At 33.9% G+C, this 22,266-nt stretch overlaps 1 protein-coding gene across 1 annotated transcript in view; it reads left to right on the forward strand.

Annotated features, from left to right (window-relative positions):
• Window positions 1–22,266, forward strand: part of LOC145292000 (6-pyruvoyl tetrahydrobiopterin synthase-like) — a 63,116-nt gene that overhangs the window by 36,330 nt on the left and 4,520 nt on the right. The window contains exons 5-7 of the mRNA XM_080137979.1: window positions 5,699–5,721; window positions 8,493–8,549; window positions 11,767–11,837. Of these exons, the coding sequence (XP_079994105.1) occupies window positions 5,699–5,721; window positions 8,493–8,549; window positions 11,767–11,837 (151 nt within the window). The remainder of the gene's footprint in view (window positions 1–5,698; window positions 5,722–8,492; window positions 8,550–11,766; window positions 11,838–22,266) is intronic.

Genomic DNA, 22,266 nt, shown 5'->3' on the forward strand with positions numbered 1-22,266 from the left:
TCCCAGAGTGTTGTAAGTCATTGTTTGATCAACATTTCAGATGCTGCTTTTGTGTGTTCTCTTGTCTGTTCTGATGAGGTGTCAGCTACCCAGTGATACACGTATACAGACTCAGTCCATAAATGTTTTTTGCTTTCCATTGCAAAACAGGGGTTACACCAAACAGCATCCAACTCAACCAAGTTGATGTTTTTCTCTATGTACTAATTAAACCTTGCGTGTGTCTTTTGCCATGGAGTCATTGCTCTCCAAAACCACACTATTTTGTCCACTGACGCATTAGTTACTTTTTCACTTGACCATCCCAGGCTATTCTCTTACAAATGTTTGCAATCATATGGGACAGTACACGATCCTGTATTTCATCTCCCATGTTTCTTAATGTAATTGAAGATTTGTTGCCAGTCCATTTCCAGGATGCAGTCCACCTTCATGTAATCTTGTCATACTCTGTGCTGAAATTAGGCTTGTTAATGGTGATAGCAGCACAATTTGGTTGGCCAGTGCAGAAATATTACCTCTTTAATACCAGTCACAGACTCCCCCACTAACTGCTTGAGGACGCTCATAAGAGCTCTTTCACATGCTTAGGCAATCCAGCAATAAATGCACACTGTAGACATCAATCTCACACACCGCCAAACAAAACTGCAAGTCTACATAGTTCTTCCAAGAAGACATTGTCTGTTTCACCTGGCTGATGGCGACAATGGGGTCTAAGGCAAAAGCTATGTATGTTTTCCTCACATAATTAAAATCCATGCATTCCCTACCATTCAATTGCTGGTAAACAGTGAATGTGCCACTTAACAAGCACATACACTTTATTCTACTTAACTGACGTATCAGTTCTGCCTTCTCTAAACATTCCTTTATCAGAGTCACTGCTGTCAAACAGAGCTATAAGCTTCAGGTCAAAGTCCATGATGCCGAAATAGCTTGTGTTTAACTTTTCCTTCATGGGGAGGCAAGTAATCAGGAAAAAAAATGCAAGAGAACTCTTGACTTGGAATGATCGTTTACACCTAACAACAACAACACTGATACAGACTCTAGCAATAATACCAACATGAACTCGACCAGTAATGCCAATACAAACATGAATGAGAATGTTGACATGGACTACAACGCCACTCACGAATTACTCCAGTGTCATCCTTATATGGCTTGTTGGTGAGTACATTCTCATATCCCAAGAGGTGTCAAGTGAGAGCATGCGCATACCATTATTGGGTGCTTACATTTAGACTGTTAAATCTTTTTCAAATATACAGATCATTTGCTTGTTTGACTAAAGCTTAGAATGTGAGTAGTTGTGATGCAACTAACATGTGTACCTTTTGCAGACAAGGTGGCACATTTTCTTGTAAACTTGTAGAAACATATTTAATTTGATTACGCTTACAGCTGTTTTCTTGCCTTGTCCTTAAATATTGTTATTTAAAAAATTCACGATAAAAATTTCCACAGCTTTTTTGCTGTAACATGATTTTGTGCTAACTGCTCACTTATGTAGAATCACGATTCAAGCTATTTGTTTTATATGAAAAGAGATATTTGATCGACAGTTAATAACAAAGTCTGACATAATCTATCAACTTTATTTTGCTTATAAGCTTCTGGAAGATCTTTTTTCAACAAAGAAAAGAAAGGGAATTAAGAAAGAAGCTATTTGATATTCATGTGTCTTGATGCAGAAAGTACTGCTAAAAGTAAAACATCAAGATGAGAAAAGTATGAGTGAGTTTGTAAGCTTGATATTATTTGGAAGTAACTTCATAATGGATGAGGTGTTGTTATATTTAGTTGTGCAGAGATGTCATCATCTTAAAAAGTCAAGTTCATATGCCAATGATACGAGTATACAGAAACTACAGCAACGTTAATTTGCATGGCAAGAAGTACGCTAATGTTCAGGGTGACAAGGATTTCTTAAGCAACTTGGCCTTCTCCATGATCATCTAATGTGATCATTTATATAGGCTTTATGAATAGGTGTTCGGCTCCCCCAGAAACCATCTCTTATTGGCTAAAGCCTGATACATGCAACAAATTGAGATTGAATATATGGTTCAAATATCAAATGATTTATACATTGTTGTTGCTACTACTGCTAGGATAGAAGTTCAGCAGTATTTTTACAAATGAGAATTTAAAAAAAAAGTTCCTAAATAAACCAAAAGGTTTTGACTGCAAATGACTTTTTATTGGGACTTTTAATGTTCCAACACTATGTAATGTAATTCTTTACTCTCTTTATTTCTTTGTCCTTGTACATTAATTATGACATTTGTTAACTTGAAATATTGTGTTTGCTATCTTCTTTTCTGGCCACCATACTATTTTACAATTAAAAAAAAAAACAGAGATAAAAACGAGTGAACCATTGTGTTAATCATTTTTCTAATTTTGGGAAAGCATGAAATGTACAACTTTGACAATAATGTTAAAAATTCGTTGGAATATTAATCAGCTTATTGAAAATACTGTTGGAACAGTAAAGATGGCTCCATTTTTGAAAAATGTGTGTGAAAGGAGGCTAGCTTCAATTTTGGGAGTGAGCAGTTCCAAAATCACTGTATTGTGAATTGCTCTGTTTGTGACAATGTGGCTGGGGAATTACTTAGTCATATTCTATGTGACAAGAAGGTTCGTTTTCTATCTTGAGGAGTCTGAAGTAAGCCAGGGACTATGAGTGTTGCATAAGTTTTGACCAGTCACTAGGTCTGTGTTCATGTTTTGGATTTTAGATCTGCAAAATTGTGACAAAGCTGATCTGATTTGGTTGGGGTCAAGAATCTTTTGGCATCATTTCTTTGCTTCTGCCAGAAAAAATGTTTGGTTCTAGGGACAAGAACTAAGTCAGCAAGCTGAAAACATGACTGTGTTCCGAATTGGCATTCCCAATGTGTGTCGAGCTTTCAAAGTTTTGTATCTCAAATCTTGTTGGGGAAAAAAGCTGTAAAAAAGGCAAGTATAGCAAGTCACCGCATCGCACTTGTTCTCATTACACTTGTTCTCATTACACTTGTTCTCATTGCACTTGTTCTCATTGCACTTGTTCTCATTACACTTGTTCTCATTACACTTGTTCTCATTACACTTGTTCTCATTACACTTGTTCTCATCACACTTGTTCTCATTGCACTTGTTCTCATTACACTTGTTCTCATCACACTTGTTCTCATCACACTTGTTCTCATCACACTTGTTCTCATTGCACTTGTTCTCATTGCACTTGTTCTCATTGCACTTGTTCTCATTGCACTTGTTCTCATTACACTTGTTCTCATCACACTTGTTCTCATTACACTTGTTCTCATTACACTTGTTCTCATTACACTTGTTCTCATTGCACTTGTTCTCATTGCACTTGTTCTCATTACACTTGTTCTCATTACACTTGTTCTCATCACACTTGTTCTCATTGCACTTGTTCTCATTACACTTGTTCTCATCACACTTGTTCTCATCACACTTGTTCTCATCACACTTGTTCTCATTGCACTTGTTCTCATTGCACTTGTTCTCATTACACTTGTTCTCATCACACTTGTTCTCATTACACTTGTTCTCATTACACTTGTTCTCATTACACTTGTTCTCATTGCACTTGTTCTCATTGCACTTGTTCTCATTGCACTTGTTCTCATTACACTTGTTCTCATCACACTTGTTCTCATCACACTTGTTCTCATCACACTTGTTCTCATCACACTTGTTCTCATTACACTTGTTCTCATTGCACTTGTTCTCATTGCACTTGTTCTCATTGCACTTGTTCTCATTACACTTGTTCTCATTACACTTGTTCTCATCACACTTGTTCTCATTGCACTTGTTCTCATTGCACTTGTTCTCATTACACTTGTTCTCATTACACTTGTTCTCATCACTTGTTCTCATCACACTTGTTCTCATTACACTTGTTCTCATTGCACTTGTTCTCATCACACTTGTTCTCATTACACTTGTTCTCATTACACTTGTTCTCATCACACTTGTTCTCATCACACTTGTTCTCATCACACTTGTTCTCATTGCACTTGTTCTCATTGCACTTGTTCTCATTACACTTGTTCTCATTACACTTGTTCTCATCACACTTGTTCTCATCACACTTGTTCTCATCACACTTGTTCTCATCACACTTGTTCTCATCACACTTGTTCTCATTGCACTTGTTCTCATTGCACTTGTTCTCATTGCACTTGTTCTCATTACACTTGTTCTCATTACACTTGTTCTCATTACACTTGTTCTCATCACACTTGTTCTCATCACACTTGTTCTCATCACACTTGTTCTCATTGCACTTGTTCTCATTGCACTTGTTCTCATTACACTTGTTCTCATCACACTTGTTCTCATCACACTTGTTCTCATTACACTTGTTGTCATCACACTTGTTGTCATCACACTTGTTGTCATCACACTTGTTGTCATCACACTTGTTCTCATTGCACTTGTTCTCATCGCACTTGTTCTCATCGCACTTGTTCTCATCGCACTTGTTCTCATTGCACTTGTTCTCATCGCACTTGTTCTCATCACACTTGTTCTCATCACACTTGTTCTCATCACACTTGTTCTCATCACACTTGTTCTCATCGCACTTGTTCTCATCGCACTTGTTCTCATCACACTTGTTCTCATCGCACTTGTTCTCATTGCACTTGTTCTCATTACACTTGTTCTCATCGCACTTGTCAACTTTCTCAGGTATTTCAAAACGTAACCAATGTTTCTCTCTTAGTGCATTGTACAAGATATTCATATCTTGGTTCAAAACTAATATTCATATCACTAAGCAAACTTTTAAAATATGTTTAATTACCTGCTTTACTGTCTCTTGCATATTCTCATTCTTGTCATTAATCATCTCATGGGTGTGACTTAATTCTGTACGGGTTCAAAACTCATGAGTTTGATAGCACAGAAACAGTAAGGAAATTAAATCCTCTTCTTGCCAAATGAAACAAACTCTGAGATGATTATAATAAGCAGCCATGATGAAATGGATGATGAGAAGAGAAACAACCTTGGTTTATTTTAACTACTCATTCTTAAGACAGCATTTTTTTACATCTTCTTTTGATTGCTTCCACTTGCCTTAAATAGTCTTTTCTAATTCAGTTCATGATGGTTCACATTTTTTTTACTTTCAGTTTTTTTGTTCACATCTGACCGTGCCAGACAATCCTTTGCTGTCCTCGAATGCTTCTAAGGACATTCAAATGAAAATAAAAAATTATTTAAAAATAACTGAAGTACCCAAACTTCAATACAGAGCATGTGTTAGCTCTAAATAATGTATGCATTTTTATGTTTAAAGTTCTTTTTGATTGATTTAAATTACATTAAAATGAAACAAAGATGAAATTAAAGTGTTAAAAAGTCAGTGATATTTATTCTAGAATTCCATAGCCTACATTTAGTATTTCCTGTTATACACAAATAATAGCTTTTCAGATTTGCAAACTGGAGTATTTGTAAATGTTTCTTATAATTAACATAATTGTGTCACATTTATCGACACATCGATAGTATGTGTTCCATTGAAAAATTTGAATGAAGGAAGGAATCAGAAGCAACAAGAATTGTTAACCTGGTTGATTGATCTGTTTTCTTGGGAAAGTATTTGTCTTTCTATTTCTGTGGATTTTCTTCCTAATTTTGTCTTGTTTCTTTATTTCAGTTGATGTCATGCTGAAAGGATCGGTAATTTCTTTTATACTTTTTCTTTACTCTTTAAATTTGGTCTTGTTGAGAGATGATGTTGGATTGCCATTTTTATATTAGAGGTTGCTGCATCTATCCTACTGACCTTGTTGGATATGAAAACGAAGGATTACTAAGTTTTGGTCAAAAGAACAAACTTCTACAATTTAAATCGATTTTATTTAAACAGTTTCATGTAAATGAAGAATTATTAAAAAAAACTGAAAGGAAAACACAATAAGTTGAATTCACAGGTCTCTCACCCAAATCTTGGTGAGAAGCAGGGAAGTACGTATGGCATTTCATCAACATGATACACAAAATCTGATTGTTCATAAATAGCAAGAAAATGTTTGGGCGGAAATGCAATCCTACACAAGTGTTTGGGCTAAACAGCGCATCAATTGCTATGCAGATTAGAACATGCGAGCACAAAAGAAAATAGATCATAATTATGTAACTAATGCAATCTCATTGTCAGATTTTCCAGGCATATTTTTCATTTATTATTCATTTAATTGTATATTTAACCATAATCCTGAAAGTCATCAGATCAGGTTTCTGTTTTGTTTTAAATTTACACAAGATGAATGCTAACTATTTACTTCAGTAATTTTATCAATCAATACAATTACTATTATTACTTAATATCACATCTAAAGTTTTAGCACTATTAAACTATTAAACCCACAACTATTACATTAAACACTATTTTACTTTATTACTTTTTAAGCAAGTTACCTTAATAAAAAATTAAGAATTATTTATTTTACTCCTTTGAGATTACTTCTAATTATCACGCTTGTTATTAATCGAAAAATTCTTAGAAATGTAATTACGGTCAACCTTCAAATTCCTTATCTTCTATATCTATGTGTAATATTCTCCTCTAATAATTCAAAACATACTTATGCATAATATTCTCCATTAATAACTCCAAACTATTAAAAATAAAATTACTAAACCTATGTAGTTAAAACTTTAAATGCCTGAAACTACTACAAAATCCCACTTTCGTAGAAATTCCACAGCCTTCAAAATTCATTCCCTTATCTTTTCTTAACACTGCCCTGTAATCCAACACCCATATTCTCAACCATTTCCACAGCCCCATAATTCTAGACTAACTCGACACCGCTTTATAGTGCCTAATTTATTATACTTTTCTAAACAACTCATTTATTCTTCTTTTATTTATTTTTATTTATTTCCCTTTCTTCCCTAAACTCAACTCCAATTCTAAAATCTACCCAACAGAATCTATAACTGATTTCCTACCAAAGAGATTTTATATAAGCTATATTGGATGCATCTGTTTACCCATTTGAACTGGATGCATCTTAGCTCTTTCTGTCCACCCCACACCATCGTTTTCATAGATGATTGCTGACTTTTTAACTCTGTTTTCAATTTGAGACACATGCAAGTCATCATCCAGAACCTAACAAACTTTTAGTGACATGCTCAATTATGTATTTCCCTTCTTTCTTTTCTTTTCTTCGTCTCCCCTCTTGCCTTGTCTTATCTTTATAATTTTACAAATTTTTAATTTAATCTATGTTTTTTTTATTGCTTTTCCCTCCTCTTTTCTTTTCCCTCTTTCCCTTCTCCTCTTTCTCTCTCTTACTTCCATACTCTTGGTTTTGAATATCTATATGTAATCACAAAAAAATCATAACTTTCCTTTTTATTTTCATTTTAACTCTAATCATCTGATGATATGGATGGATAAGTTTTTATCCTGTGTATTGAAACAATTTGTAATGAATTAAGTTAATACACTTGAGGTTATAATGAATAAAAAACAATTGCCTCTACTAACTTATCGAGCACTTTTTATGTTTTTTTTTACCTCATATACCTCTTAATATATATATATATATATATATATATATATATATACTTGTTTATTGTTATATAAACATGGTCACATCCTGCTGCTACAAATAGCCACTTGTTTCAATCAAACAACAGATATCATCAGGCAGCGACTTGACTATTCAAAAGTTCAATGGCTATTCATTGAATTTTTGAATAGTCAAGTCACTGCCTGATGATATCTGTTGTTTGATTGAAACAAGTGGCTATTTGTAGCAGCAGGATGTGACCATGTTTATATAACAATAAACAAGTATTATCAGCTCTTTTTATTGAGCACTATCTAACAACCTTGTTGAATTCATGTCCATTACTTTTGAATAAAAAACCCCCGAGTATATATATATATATATATATATACAGACACACTTTTTATTTGTTTTACATAAGCATTAATATGTCATTACACATTCATAGGCATATTTTGATCAGCCAGTTGCAAGTACCTAGAGACCTTTTAGGCGATATTGCTTATACAGGTTTAGTCCATAAAGACAGGAGTTTACAAGCACAAAATTTATCAGGTCACATCACATGGCATTCAAAATAAAAAAGATAATAGCATTTAATATATGCGAAGAAGAAATAAGACAAAGAAAAAAAAAAAGGGAAAGAATAAAAAGTGTATATTAAAATAGAGAAACAAATTTTAGCATGAAAGATCCTGGGCAACATTGTGTCATTAGAACTAGTATTTTATAACAATAAACAATGTGTGAGTTGTATGAATTGTAGTGTGTAAAATAATTGTCTGGTATGCATCTCTAATTTCCTTAATTTTTTTTTTTTAATTTTTTTTTTTTGTGTTACTAAAGATTTAAATGAATTCATTCAAAGAAAATTCACAACTGGTAAGAATAGTATTTTCATTTATATGTTTGGATTTTATCCAGGTTGATCCAGCCACTGGGATGGTCATTAATATAAATGACATGAAGGTGGCAATGAATGTAAGTATTGATATATTTAAACTTATTAAAAAAACAACAACTTTTCTTTTATGAACAGAAAGATGAAGTCTTTTATGAACAGGAAGAGGAGGAAAGTATTGATGGGTTTCTTACAGGACTAGACTTCCTAGCAAAGGATTGCAACTTTAAATCCATCGATGCTGCACAAAATCATGACAACTGCTCAATGATGTGTTTATTACTGGTTTACATTCAAACATTATTCAACAACGCTTACTGGGAAATAAAGTACCTCATTTAATTATAGCCATGGACACAGCCAGAGCATTCTATGATACTCAAAATCGTACATGTGCATTTTTATACCAACTGTAGGTGAAGTTTCTATGGAAAATGATACGTACAACCAGTCAATGAATGCTGGGGAGTTTTTGCAGCTTCAGCTAATACCAAGTTTCTTCTTCTGCAGAGGATTTTATCACAATAGAAACATAGACGCAACTTGTTTCAAATGTAAAAAAGAAGGCCATGTCTCAAAAATGCTGGGAGTCCTTTATTTCTCACAGTTTTTGTAAGAAACACCGACTTCATATGAGCATGGTGTCACCGTCACTTGTTGCCTCTGTCAGTGGTCTACATACCACCTAAAATAATAATACATAGTGGAACAATAAAATTGTTGCCTTAAAAAAGACAACCTGATCCGATTTCCATTTGATGAAAACCGATTTTCTTTTTTTGTTGCTAGTTGGCTAGTTGTGTCCAAATCCCAAGAGTGATAGGAGTATTTTATCACGTCTGAAAGTGACACAATATTCAACAAGTGAGATTGGAGATGCGCAGCTGTACAACTCATGCTCTCTACCAATCCAAATTATGACAACAGAACCATGACCAGAACTCTCAAAATGCAAATCCGGATGGTTCAGCGCTTGAGGTCACAGCTCAATGAAGTTTCCAGCCACGGTTATGGTTTTTGGTGTGAATTCAAGTGAGGGCCACATCATGCTACCTCACATCTTCGAAATCGGCTTGAAAGTCAACACCAAAGCGTACCTGGATCTGCTGAAGAGTGTTGTGATCCCCTTGTGCAATCAGGTGGTCACTGGCAGACCCTGAGTGTGGCAGCAGGATTCAGCACCGACCCACAAGTCCAAGGAGACCCAGGCTTGGCTTCAGAAGGAGTGTTATGACTTCTCTCACTGGCCCTCGCCTCTTCCCTTGACCTGAACCCACTGGACTAGTTTGTTTGGTCATACGTCGAGAACATTACCAACATGACCTCCCACAACACCAAAGCTAGCCTGATTGCCGGCATCCACCAAGTATTTACCAAATTTCCGCTGGTGTTTGTCGAAAAGGCATGCTTCCAGTTCTGGACCCATATCGAGGCAGTGATTAAGGCTGAAGGCGGCTTCATTAAATAGCTGTTAGCTCTATTACATAATCAAGTTATCTGAATTGAAGTTTTAAAATAAAGCTGTTGTTTTCTTTAGGGTGACAAATTTTTTGTTTCACCCTGTATCTATTGTTTTAAGAAAGATACAAATTTTAGCATCTTTTTTTTCAGACAATTTTGTATTTGATGATGTTAGAGATTTTGTTTGACTTTTAATTCCAGAATCCGTGTGACAAAAAAACAACTTGGATTCAATAAAAGCTATTTGTCTGAGAAATGATCGCTTAACTATTATTGATTTTGAATTTTTAGAATTAAATGAATAGGTCATAATTTTTGTTTATTTCTAAATTGTAATATATTTTAGTGATACGTTGATTCCAAAATTTTTCCCGCTTCTGATACGATTACAAATTCTGTTCTTGTTCAAAAAAATCTACGATTGATATGCAAAATAAGAAAAGTGTAGGAACAGAATAGTTAACAAAACCTATTTCCATGTGAAGAATGAGTTTCAGCATAACAATGTTACTAAGAAACTATTCTTAACATGGAGATGGTGGGGGAGAGGCTCTGTTAATTATTCTCTGCTTCCTTCTATGAAAGAATGTTCCTATTTTTTCTCCAATTATAAAGATTTGGTCAGATAATAGATTGATTTACTTTACTGTAAAAAGAAAAACAGCAGCAATTTTGTTTTTATTTAAATCACGTCCCAAAATGAGATTCTACCTGTTTTTAGATGAAAAATATAAAGAAAAACAATTATTTTAGAATTTTGAGTAGGAATTTATTTAATTTTCAGTTTGGAGCGATTATCAAGGATCCTCACACAGGATTATGAACAGATATCATTTGTTCTAACTTAACAGAGTGAACACTGTGTTTATTTTGAACTAAAAAAACGTTTTAAACATAAATAAACTTATCCAGCACATGTAGAAGAGTAACTTATCTTGGGTTTGGTAACAAATTTGCTGCATATTTGTTTTTCATCTTTTTGTTCTATTAGTTACATTAACAAATATCTGAAGTTTATTCTTCTTTGTTTTGGGGGGGGGGGTGCATTTAAATGTAAATATAATTTCTTTTTTTTTTTAATTTGACAAACTTCTAAATGATTTACCTTTATGTATTTTATCTATGATTTGGATAAAATTATGAGATTTTCATTGACATTTTTCACTTGTGTCCAAAGTGAAAAAATACAGTAAAACATTAATTATTTTAGAAGCTGATGATCAGACAATGAGTCTTAAGCTGATGCTGGCGAAATGGAAAAACCTTGTCCAGAGCATTTTAAATCTTTTAATAATCAACTGTGATCTTCCTGAGAAGTGGTATAGAGATGTAAACATCTCTATGCTGCTTCTCAGGAAGTTCACAGATAAGTGCAAAAAGGTTTACTAAGACAATAAACAAGGTATTTATTTTTCTCCCATCATGAGAAATATGACAAGTGAACTCTAGAATGTTTACTTTGCTTATCATAATTGACCAATAAATATGAATTATACTTCGAGTGCCAATATAAAATCTCAGAATGGGATTTATAATCTGCAGTTCTTTGGCCTTCCATGTTGTAAATGAAGAAATTCTAATAAATAATACATCTGTGCCTTTTTTTTTTTTTTTTTTTAGTGAGGTCCATTTTTTTTTTTTTTTTTTTTTTTTTAGAAAAAAATTTAAGAAATCGTTTTTGAATCGAAAATTAGGCTAAATTTTTTTAAACTTCGATACTGATTCCAATGCTACAAAAATTTCTAATTCTGATTAACTGTCCCAACACTAATATATATGTGTCTGTGTGAGTGAGTGATAAATAGACAGCTGTCTTATTCTTTCTTCCAAACTCAGAATGCTATAATGGATATACTGGATCACAAAAATATTGACAAAGATGTTCCTTACTTTGGATCCATCCCAAGGTAAGTGCTATTTTAAGAAATACTTATTCTTCAAAAATTGTTCCTCAAGTTATTTCCCCTTTCATTAATGAACAATTTGCTCAAATTGTTGTTCAAGAGGAATTTGAGCTACCTATATACACTAATAGAATACCAATCCCAGGATGTTCATAATCAATAAATATAGCTGTAGTTGTTAATTTTAACGTTTTTCTTTTTTTAAAATCAACAATATATATAGAGAGAGTAAGAAATATAGTGTATCACAAAAGTGAGTATACCCCCTCACATTTCTGCAAATATTTAAGTATATCTCTTCATGATAAAATCACACTTTGATACAATAGAAAAGTAGTTTGTGTGCAGCTTATATAACAGAGTTGATTTATTTCCTCCTCAAAATAACTAAAAATAAAACCACTAAAAGCTAAAACGCTGAAACAAAAGTGAGTACACCTCTAGGAAACCTACACCCCTAAATGTTCAAATTGAGTATTGCTTGTCATTTTCTCTCTAAAATATCATAGGGAGCAGGTGTGTTCAAATTTGTAGGGCAGCTCTCACACTCTCTCATATTGATCACTGAAAGTTCCAACATGACACTACATGGCAAAGAACTCTCTGAGAATCTTAAAAGACGTATTGTTGCACTACATGAAGATGGTCAAGGCTACAAGAAGATTACCAACACCCTGAAATTGAGCATCAGCACAGTGACTAAGATTATCCAGCATTTTAAAAGAGCAGGATCCACGCTGAGCACACATGCTGAGTGTCATATCCAAATGCTTTCTTTGAAAGATTGGCATAGGAGTGTAGTCAGCATTACTGTAGAGATTGAAGAGGTGGGAGATCAGCTTGTTAGTGCTCAGATCATATGGCGTACTCTACATCAAATTAATGTGTATGGCTGTCATCCCAGGGGGAGCTTCTTCTGAAGAAAGGCCACAAACAGTTTGTTGAAGACATGTCAAGAAACCACATGGATTACTGGAACCACGTCCTATGGTCTGATAAGATAAGGATTAATTTGTTTGATTCTGATAGCTTCGAGCATGTGTGGTGGGAACCAGGTGAGGAGTAAGTGTGTAAGTAAGTGTGTCATGCCTACAGTCAAGCATGGTAGTGTGAATGTCATGGTATGGGGCTGCATGAGTGCTGCAGGTATTAGAGAGTTACATTTCATTGAGGGGAAACATGCATTGTGAAATACTGCAACAGAGCATGATCTCTTCCTTTCAGAAACTGGGTTGCAGAGCAGTGTTCCAGCATGACAATGACCCCAAACACACCTCCAAGATGACCACGGCTTTACTGAAGAGACTAAGGGTAAAGGTGATGGGCTGGCCAATTATGTCTCCAGACTTGAACCTAATAGAACATCTTTGGAGGATCCTTAAGCAAAATGTGGAGGTGCACAAAGTTTCAAATATCCACCAGTCGTCATGGAGGAGTGGAAAGGCATTCCAGTGGCTACCTGCAAAGCTCTAGTAAACTCCATGCTCAGGAGAGTAAAGGCAGTTCTGGATAATGATGGTAGCCATACAAAATATTAACAGTTGACATGTTAATATTAACAACTTTTCCCAATGAGTGTACTCAGTTTTGTTGGCAGGTTAGGTTTAGCTTTTAAAGCTTATATTTTGAGGGAAAAAAAAACTTTGTTATCTAAGCTGCATACAGACTACTTTTTATTATGGCAAAGTGTCATTTTGCCAGTTTTGTCCCATGAAAAGATATACTTAAATAGCTGCAGAAATGTGAGGAGTTTATTCACTTTTGTGATACACTACATATATTAGAGGCCTGGCAAGACCACAGGGGAGACAACCGAAGCAGCAAAACTGAATCTGCCTGCCAGGACACTAAAGATACAAATGTAGACAAATTTGGGCATGTTTTATTGGTTTGAAAATATAGGTTCTTTTTTACCAATTGTCATAAAATTTTAACCATAGAATATTATAATTTTAAAAAAATCCTGCAAATTTTCATGTAATTTCGTACCATAGAACCAAAGATATGAGCATTTCAATATTCAATTTGGCTACGAGTATAGATATATCCATATATATATATATATATATATATATCTCACCTTTTTTGGGAATTTTATAAATTCGAAATGTCTGGTGCTACCAGATCAGGCTGTCCAGTGGCTTCCTGAGACGAAATGCACCTACATTAAACTTCTGTTTTTGTTTTCTATTCTCTTTTGTAAAACTTAATTATGTTCTGCAAAAACAAAAACAGCCCCTCCCCTTCCCTTCCCCCCTTTTTTTTTTCTTCTCTACTTACCAACCCCGTCGGTGGGGCATTAGAATACACCGACTGTCTCCCTGCAGAGAGTAAAAGCTTCTCGAAGGGGCCACCTGTTGGCCATGGGTGGCGACCCGTAATGACTCTGAAAAGGATCCTGGTGGCTGAGCAACTGATATCTAGGGAAATTAAAGATATCAGTTGCAACACTCCACTTTGGCCTCATACAAGGCTAGATGTGCGGTCGGAGGGACCCGATCCAATCAATCGACTAGTTACGTCAAGCCCTAACATATCTTCTACTTTTCTATCAATTTCCTCTAAACCGTAACAAATACAGTTCTACCCTGTACCACTATAAACTATATACATATTTTCCCCTCTTTTCCATGTGTTAGAAGGCGGTGGCTAGGGTCAAATGTGCCGAATGATTAAAGTCATGACATGGCTGTATAGTGCCAGAAGTTATCACAAATGACGTGTATTGTGATTATGGGTGCTCATGGCTCCCATTTGGGACATGTATACTGTTTATGTAGCCCTGGCATGACAAGGCGAATGGGTTTCCCTTTAACATGCCCCAATATTAAATTCCAAGGTGGGTGGGGAGCATAAACAATGAATTAATATATATATATATATATATATATATATATATAGCCAATTATAAGAACTCCAAGCGCCAATATGTCGACTCGGATAGTTCAGATAATGAACTACATCAAACATCCTCAAAATTTATTGTATTGGAATCCACCGAAGAAACCAAAATAACTGACTTATCACCGTTTATTATACATAAAATTATATTGGCATATATTACCCCCCCAAAACGTAAAAACTTAAAAAAATAAACCCTTTATACCAAACCCACTTCGGTGATTTAAATGCCAGAAGTTTGGGCACCATGAGGATGCATGTAGGGGATGAGCAGTGTGTGGCAGATGTGGCCAGAAAGATCCAGACCACACTGTCAATGACTGCAATCTCGATTGCAAATTGTGGAGAAATCCATCCTGCTTATGCTAGAGCATGCAGAATCTGGAAGAAAGAAAAGGAAGTAGTGTCAATAAAACATACCAAAAACATTTCCTTCCTCGAAGCCAGGAAAATAGTAGATGGATACATGAAGAAAAAGACGTACTCTCAAGTCACCTCAAGTTGTATATCATCCAACATCGCTAACCAAGACTCCAAATACGAAATACTAATAAACAAATTGTTACAATTGGAACCAAACGACTGGCCCAAATTTATAAATGAAATCAAACCAAACATATCATCAAAAATTAAGCATCCCATTAAATCATCAACTAATGTTACCAATAAAACAAATTCTCAACCAAAATCAGAACATCCAAGAAAACAAAGTTAATCAAAAGAAAGATCACAAAAATCACCAGTACGTCGTGCAGATGCTGAAAAAGACAAAACTAAGTTAAAAGACCACTCAGGTCACCAGTATGTCTTCCCCGTGGTGAAAAAAACACACTTGAAAAACAAACAAAAGATACATCTACCAAAAAACAAAATAATGTAAAGAAATTACCACAAACAGAAGCCACTACTACTACAATAGATTTACGGAATTAGAAGACATGGAAACTGAAGTTACTCCTCAAACCAAAAAAGAATTCATCATGAATTACAAGATAATCCAATGGAATTGCCGTGGACTGAAGGCAAATTACAATGAAATTTTATTGTTGCAAACCAAATTTAATCCTTTGGTTATTTGTCTCCAAGAAACCTTCCTTAAGAATGAGGACAATTTGAATATAAAACACTATCAACAATATAACTACATTCATAATACAGGACTTAGAGTCTCTGGTGCTGTATCAGTATTCATTAAAAATAACATACCCTAGAGCCAAATTGAATTAAAAACAAATTTGCAAGCGGTTGCCATAAGAGCGACTTTACACAAACCCATAAGCATTTGTTCTTTATACATACCACCACATGAACAAATCGATGAAAATGAATTGGAGAACTTAATAGAGCAAATACCCAAACCCTTTATTTTCCTAGGGGACTTAAATAGTCACAACACCTTATGGGGATGCAAGGAAATGGATACAAAAGGGAAAGAAAATCGAAAATCTAATAAATAAAAATAATCTATGCTTGTTCAACCAAAAAGAATCCACTCACATCAATCCAACAAATGGATCGCTTAGTTCGCTTGATTTAACTATATGTGACCCTTCCACTTATCTGGATTTTTCTTGGAGCGTATTCGACGATGCCTGTGGTAGTGATCACTACCCAATCGTTCTCAAAAACCATGAAAAAATATTTCAACATCCACCAAGATGGAAGCTTAACAAAGCCAACTGGGAAAAATTCAAGAATCTTTGCTCAGAACAATTGACAGAAAACAACATCGATACAATCGAAACATTTACACAAACATTAATATTAATAGGAGAAGAGTGCATTCCCAAAAACACTACTTCAGGAAAAAAAGAATAGACCCTGGTTTAACAAAGAAGGTAAAGAATCAATAAATCTGCGAAAAGCAGCATTAAGAAAATTTAATAACCAACAACAAGCAACTTAATTGAATACAAATTGCATCGAGCAAAATCACGCAGAATAATAAAGAAAGCAAAAAAAGAATGCTGGCAAGAATATGTCAGCAAGATCAATGTTTCCAATAAACCAAAGACAAATGGTTAAAAAAATTTCTGGAAAACATAACCCGATACTAATTAAACATCTTTTTACTGAAAATACCAAAATAACAGAAACAAAGGCTATAGCAAACAAATTAGCCAAAACATTTTCAGAGAACTCTTCTTCAAAAAAACTATAACAAAGAATTCTAAACCATCAAGGAAAATATTGAAAAGTACAAGCTAAACTTCAATTCCAAAAACTTTGAAGAATCTAATAAACCTTTTTCAATAAGTGAATTGGAAAATTCCATAAACAAATCACACAACACAGCCATAGGACCAGATGAGGTCCACTATAGTTTTTTGAAAATACTTCCAAAAACTTCATTGGAACTTTTACTAAAAATCTACAATGATATCTGGAATCTTGGAAACCTACAACGATTATTCCAATACCAAAACCAGGAAAAGATTCTTCAGATCCTGGAAATTATCGACCAATTTCACTAACAAGTTGTATGTGCAAAATATTAGAGCGAATGGTAAATCATCGCCAAATTTCGTATTTAGAAACAAACTAATGAATGCACAGTGTGGCTATCGTAAAAATTGTGGATGTCTTGATTATTTTGTCAACTTAAAATGCTATGTCAGAAGCCTTCATTAGAAGGGAACATGCCACAACTGTCTTTTTCGATCTAGAAAAAGCTTACGATACTACCTGGAAATTTGGAATTATGAAAGATCTATTTGACTTTAGACTTAAATGTAGATTTCCTGAATTTATTCAAAAATTTTTAACGAACAGAACCTTCAGAGTATGCATAGGGTCTACTCTAAGCGATATAAATAAACAGGAAGAAGGTGTGCCACAGGGTAGGATATTATCAACAACCCTATTTAATATTAAAATCAATAACATAGTAAAGGAACTTACTCCTGACATAAATAGAAAATTGTACGTGGATGATTGCTCTATAAGCTATCGTTCCAAACACGTCTATACTATTGAAAGAAAATTGCAACACAGCATAAACAAAATGAATAAATGGGCAAAAAAAAAATGGTTTTAAATTTTCAAAAAATAAAACCAAATGCATTCATTTTTGCAATCAACACAAATTACACAATGATCCCAAATTACAACTCGATGGAGAAGATATCCCCTTTGTTGATGAATACAAGTTTTTAGGAAGGATTTTTGATAAAAAAACTAAATTTTATTCCCCACATAAACTATGTTTAAAAAAATGTAATAAAACACTGCTACTTCTGCATGTTGTGGCCCATACAAACTGGGGAGCTGACAGGCAGACCTTGTTAAACCCGTACAGATCCCTAGTTCAATCAAAAATGACTATGGCAGCTGTATATACCAAGCAGCAAGAAAATCTTACGTTAAAATTTTAAATCCCATTTACCATACAGGACTGAGACTTGCACTGGGAGCTTTCAGAACATCCTCAGTAGAAAGTTTGTATGCTGAAGCAAATGAGCCTCCACCTAATCTCAGTTATAACAAGTTAGCACTGCTATATTATACAAAATTGAAGGCAGATCCCGACAATCCTGCGCATGACTGCACGTTTTATCCCAAATATAAACATTTATTAAAAAGAAAAAAAGTCATTAAAACATTTGGCCTACGAATGGAACCTATTATTGAAGAAGCAGAGATCCCGATAACAAAAATTCATAAAACATTTACTCCTAAAATACCTCCTTTGAACATTATAGTACCGATAATAGACTCAAGCCTCTGTAATTACAAAAAAAAAAAAAAACAACTCATCCTATAAACTTCAAAGAAAAATTTAGAGAAATCACAGAAAAATACCTTGGACACATCTGTATTTATACAGATGGACCCAAAGAAAACAACACATCAACCAGTGCAGCCATAATCAACAAAAATACCAAAATAACAAAATGCCTCCCCAAAAACTATTCAATTTTCACTGCAGAAATTATTGCTATAAATCTAGCTCTAGACCTAATCAAAGAAAATAAAACTGCAAACTTCATCATCGTCTCTGATTCTCAATCTGTCATCACAGCAGTTAAAATTAAAACAGTAAATAATCCCCTAATTGCAAACCTACTCACAAATTTCCAGCAATTAAAAAACGAAATCATACTCTGTTGGGTCCCCAGCCACATTGGCATACAGGGCAATGAACATCTACTAACTGAATGCATAGATCTTTCACAAATTAGGCAAAAACACTACAAAGAAATAGATCTTCAAAAAAATCTTGGAAAAGAACAATACCGGAAAAATCTTATCTTACATCCAAGAAATAGGACTCTTCCAAAAAATATAACCCCAAAAACCTTATATTCTGCAAAAACAAAAACCATCTGCCTTTTCCACTATTTCATCCTCCTATTTTTGCCTTCTCTTTCTATCTCCCCCATTTATTGACTGGTTTTCCAACTTAAAATGCACCGATCAATAATACCGTAACCCTTTTCCCCCTCCCATTGCAAAACCCAATCATATTCTGCAAAGCAGAGAACAAAAATGACAAAATCCACTATAAAACAACCAAACCTAGAGCTACAAACTAACGATTGAAAATACAAGGAGGTTGAAGAATAAAAATATCATATAAAATAACTGGATTCGGCATTAAATAACCCACAAAGGGTTGATATGCCGTTAAAAAAAATCAAAATCTCAGCGATTATTGATCAGAATTTAACAAATGAAGGCTCGTTGGAAAGGTAATTGCCTGAATTGTAAATGAGGCAATGTGACATTTGCCTTTAAGGCTGCACGTTAAGGGGATCATCCATCATTCAGAACCTATTTTTGGCACATTTTGTACAGTTATAAAATGTTTTAATCATAGTCATTTGTTTTACTAGTTTTGCATATGAATTACAAACTATCTGAGATTTCCCTAAAACCTCTGGCCTTGATGGAGGGGAAAACAAAAATTTGCTACTGATCTGAAATAACAGCAAGGGGAGACTTGATTCCAAATATTTCTCATATGTTATATCTCTAGTATCAAATAATTTTTATACACTGTGAAATTTACTTATATGATATGAATATCAAAGAGGGGAGATATAACATATGAGAAATATTTGGAATCAAGTTTCCCCTTGATTTAAGATCATTTGAAACCATAGCAGCAAGTTTAGTCTTCTCTGCATTAAGGCCAAGGGAAATATATATATATTATTCAATTTAGGTAAATAAAATTACCATTAGTCATGACAATAACTCTACTGTTTCAATTTAAAAAGATTTCATCAGGCAACTATAGCTTCTGGTTTTAATCGAGGCAAGTTTTTTAATAGATTTTTTTTTTTTCTCCATTAAATGTCTTGCCCTGATTAAAACCAAAAGCTACGGTTTCCTGATAAAATCTTTTTAGATTGAAACAGTAGATTTATTGCTGTGACAAATGATAATTTTGTTTACCTAAATTAAATAAAATAATATCTTGCATTTTTATTGAGCATTATTAAATTCAATGGTTTTTACTTTGGGATATTTTTAATCTGGAATATATATGCTCCTATAAATTCGTTTTTCTTTTGTGTGTATTGATATTCATATTAAAAACCCTCTTTTCTATTTATTTTAAAAGAAAATACAATTTTCTTATATATGGGTTGTGGAATTGCATTCACTAGCAAAAGATCTAGCTAATTTGCATATTCCTTTAAACATTCATTTTAATTAATTCCCTATTAGTTGCTTCGGTTTTCTAATGGGATAATCATCTATAGTTAACTATTACGTCTATTCATGCAGATATTCTATATGATTTATAATTGCATAATATTTGTGTAAAAAGTTTATAGTAAACACAAAATTGTTTCCATATATATTTGTGTATACGTATATATTTTTGTTTAACAAATTTTGCCTACCAAACTCCTCCTAGAGTTTTTGGTCTACAGACTTGAAACTTCATATATAAGGTATTTTAATCCATGCAAACTTTATATTTGGGTTTTAGCCCGGAAAAATTGATGCAAAAGTATGAAAATTAGAAAAATTAAATTTGCCAGGTGAAGGTCAAATGCCGGCATTACGAATGCATAATATAGTAGCTATATAGTAGTTTTAATTTTTAGCCTTGCAGTAAATATGTTTTCATAGCCCAGTCATTGACGACAGGGGCAAAATAAATCTTGAGCTGAAGGTTTTGGTTTCGATTCTCAGTGGTGGCGCATGAGTCTTTTTTTTTTTTATACTTTTTAAATCATTACTATATATTGCATCCAATCTATCTATCTATCTATAAAAGTGAAAATGCCTGTCTGTCTTTTCTCTATGGAAGTTAAGGAAGACTATTATACAGAAAGGCATTACTTTACATATTTACACTTTTTAATATATACATATGCACACAACCTTATGAACAGTACATAGGGCCCGAGCAAAGCCGGGCGGAACTGCTAGTATATATATATATATATATATATATATATATATATATTATTTTTAAAATGTAATTATCTACTGACACATGTTTCGTTGTCTACGACTCATCAGAGTGGCTGAATATAGCGAGATTCGAAATCGGGACCCCACGGTAATGAGCCTAAGCCCCTTACATATATATATATATATATATAGGAGAACAGTAGGAATAAAAATGAAGTCACAAAAACTATATATTGGTAAATATAAATTTGTTCATTTATTCAATAATGGTATACAAATATATAAGCCAGAATTTCGAACTACTTACAATCGTTCTCCAGAGAGACGCCTAAGACAAAAACAACCCTATCCAACTTAGTTAGAAATCTGAAACAAAACAACATAATATTTTCCATTTTAATGAGAAGTTTAAGAAAATCTAAACCATACACCCCAGGCTCTAAATACTGCCTGCGTTGCAACACAGAGGCGACCGAGATTATAATGGCACCGAATAAACATCCTCAACTCTAAACCAGAGATAATTTGCAGTTGCGGCTAACACCACAAATTTCTTTTTGTTTTTCTCTGCTGCCATCACCACAAAGACTTGAATCTTTTAATTTAAATTATTAGCACACTCTCTGAATATATAACACTTATATAACAGTAATACAGCAAACCTATGCTGAATCACTGGCAAGATCAAACTAATGCTACAACTATTTTTATTCATAGTTTTTCAGACAATTATCTTTAACCAAATCTTACTTTGTAAAGTTGAACACTTAATACCACCTATTAAACTACCCCCAATTAGCAATTAGCATTAGTTATACCAAGACTCTGTCCTCATCAATTTAAAGCCAAAGCTTAATGAAAAGAAACTTAGAACCCCCCCCCCTCCCTTCACCGGGCCTCAAACCTCAAATAAGGACCCTGAACCCTAAAATATCTCCTCCCTGTTCCTTCCACTCGCAACCCCCCTCCACAAATTGAACTAATCCATACTATATGATTAGCACATATATTCTTATGTAATTAGAATAAATAATACTAACCCAGTCAATCCAGAAATACTTATATTTAAATTTACTTAAATTTCCTTACGGTAATGGTAACCAACGTTCATTTTCTTAAATTCGCCCCTACACGAATACCCCCATACTCTCACCTC

This window comes from Euprymna scolopes, chromosome 13, assembly GCF_053919585.1.
Source record: "Euprymna scolopes isolate OS-2025 chromosome 13, ASM5391958v1, whole genome shotgun sequence".
NCBI lineage: Eukaryota > Metazoa > Mollusca > Cephalopoda > Sepiida > Sepiolidae > Euprymna > Euprymna scolopes.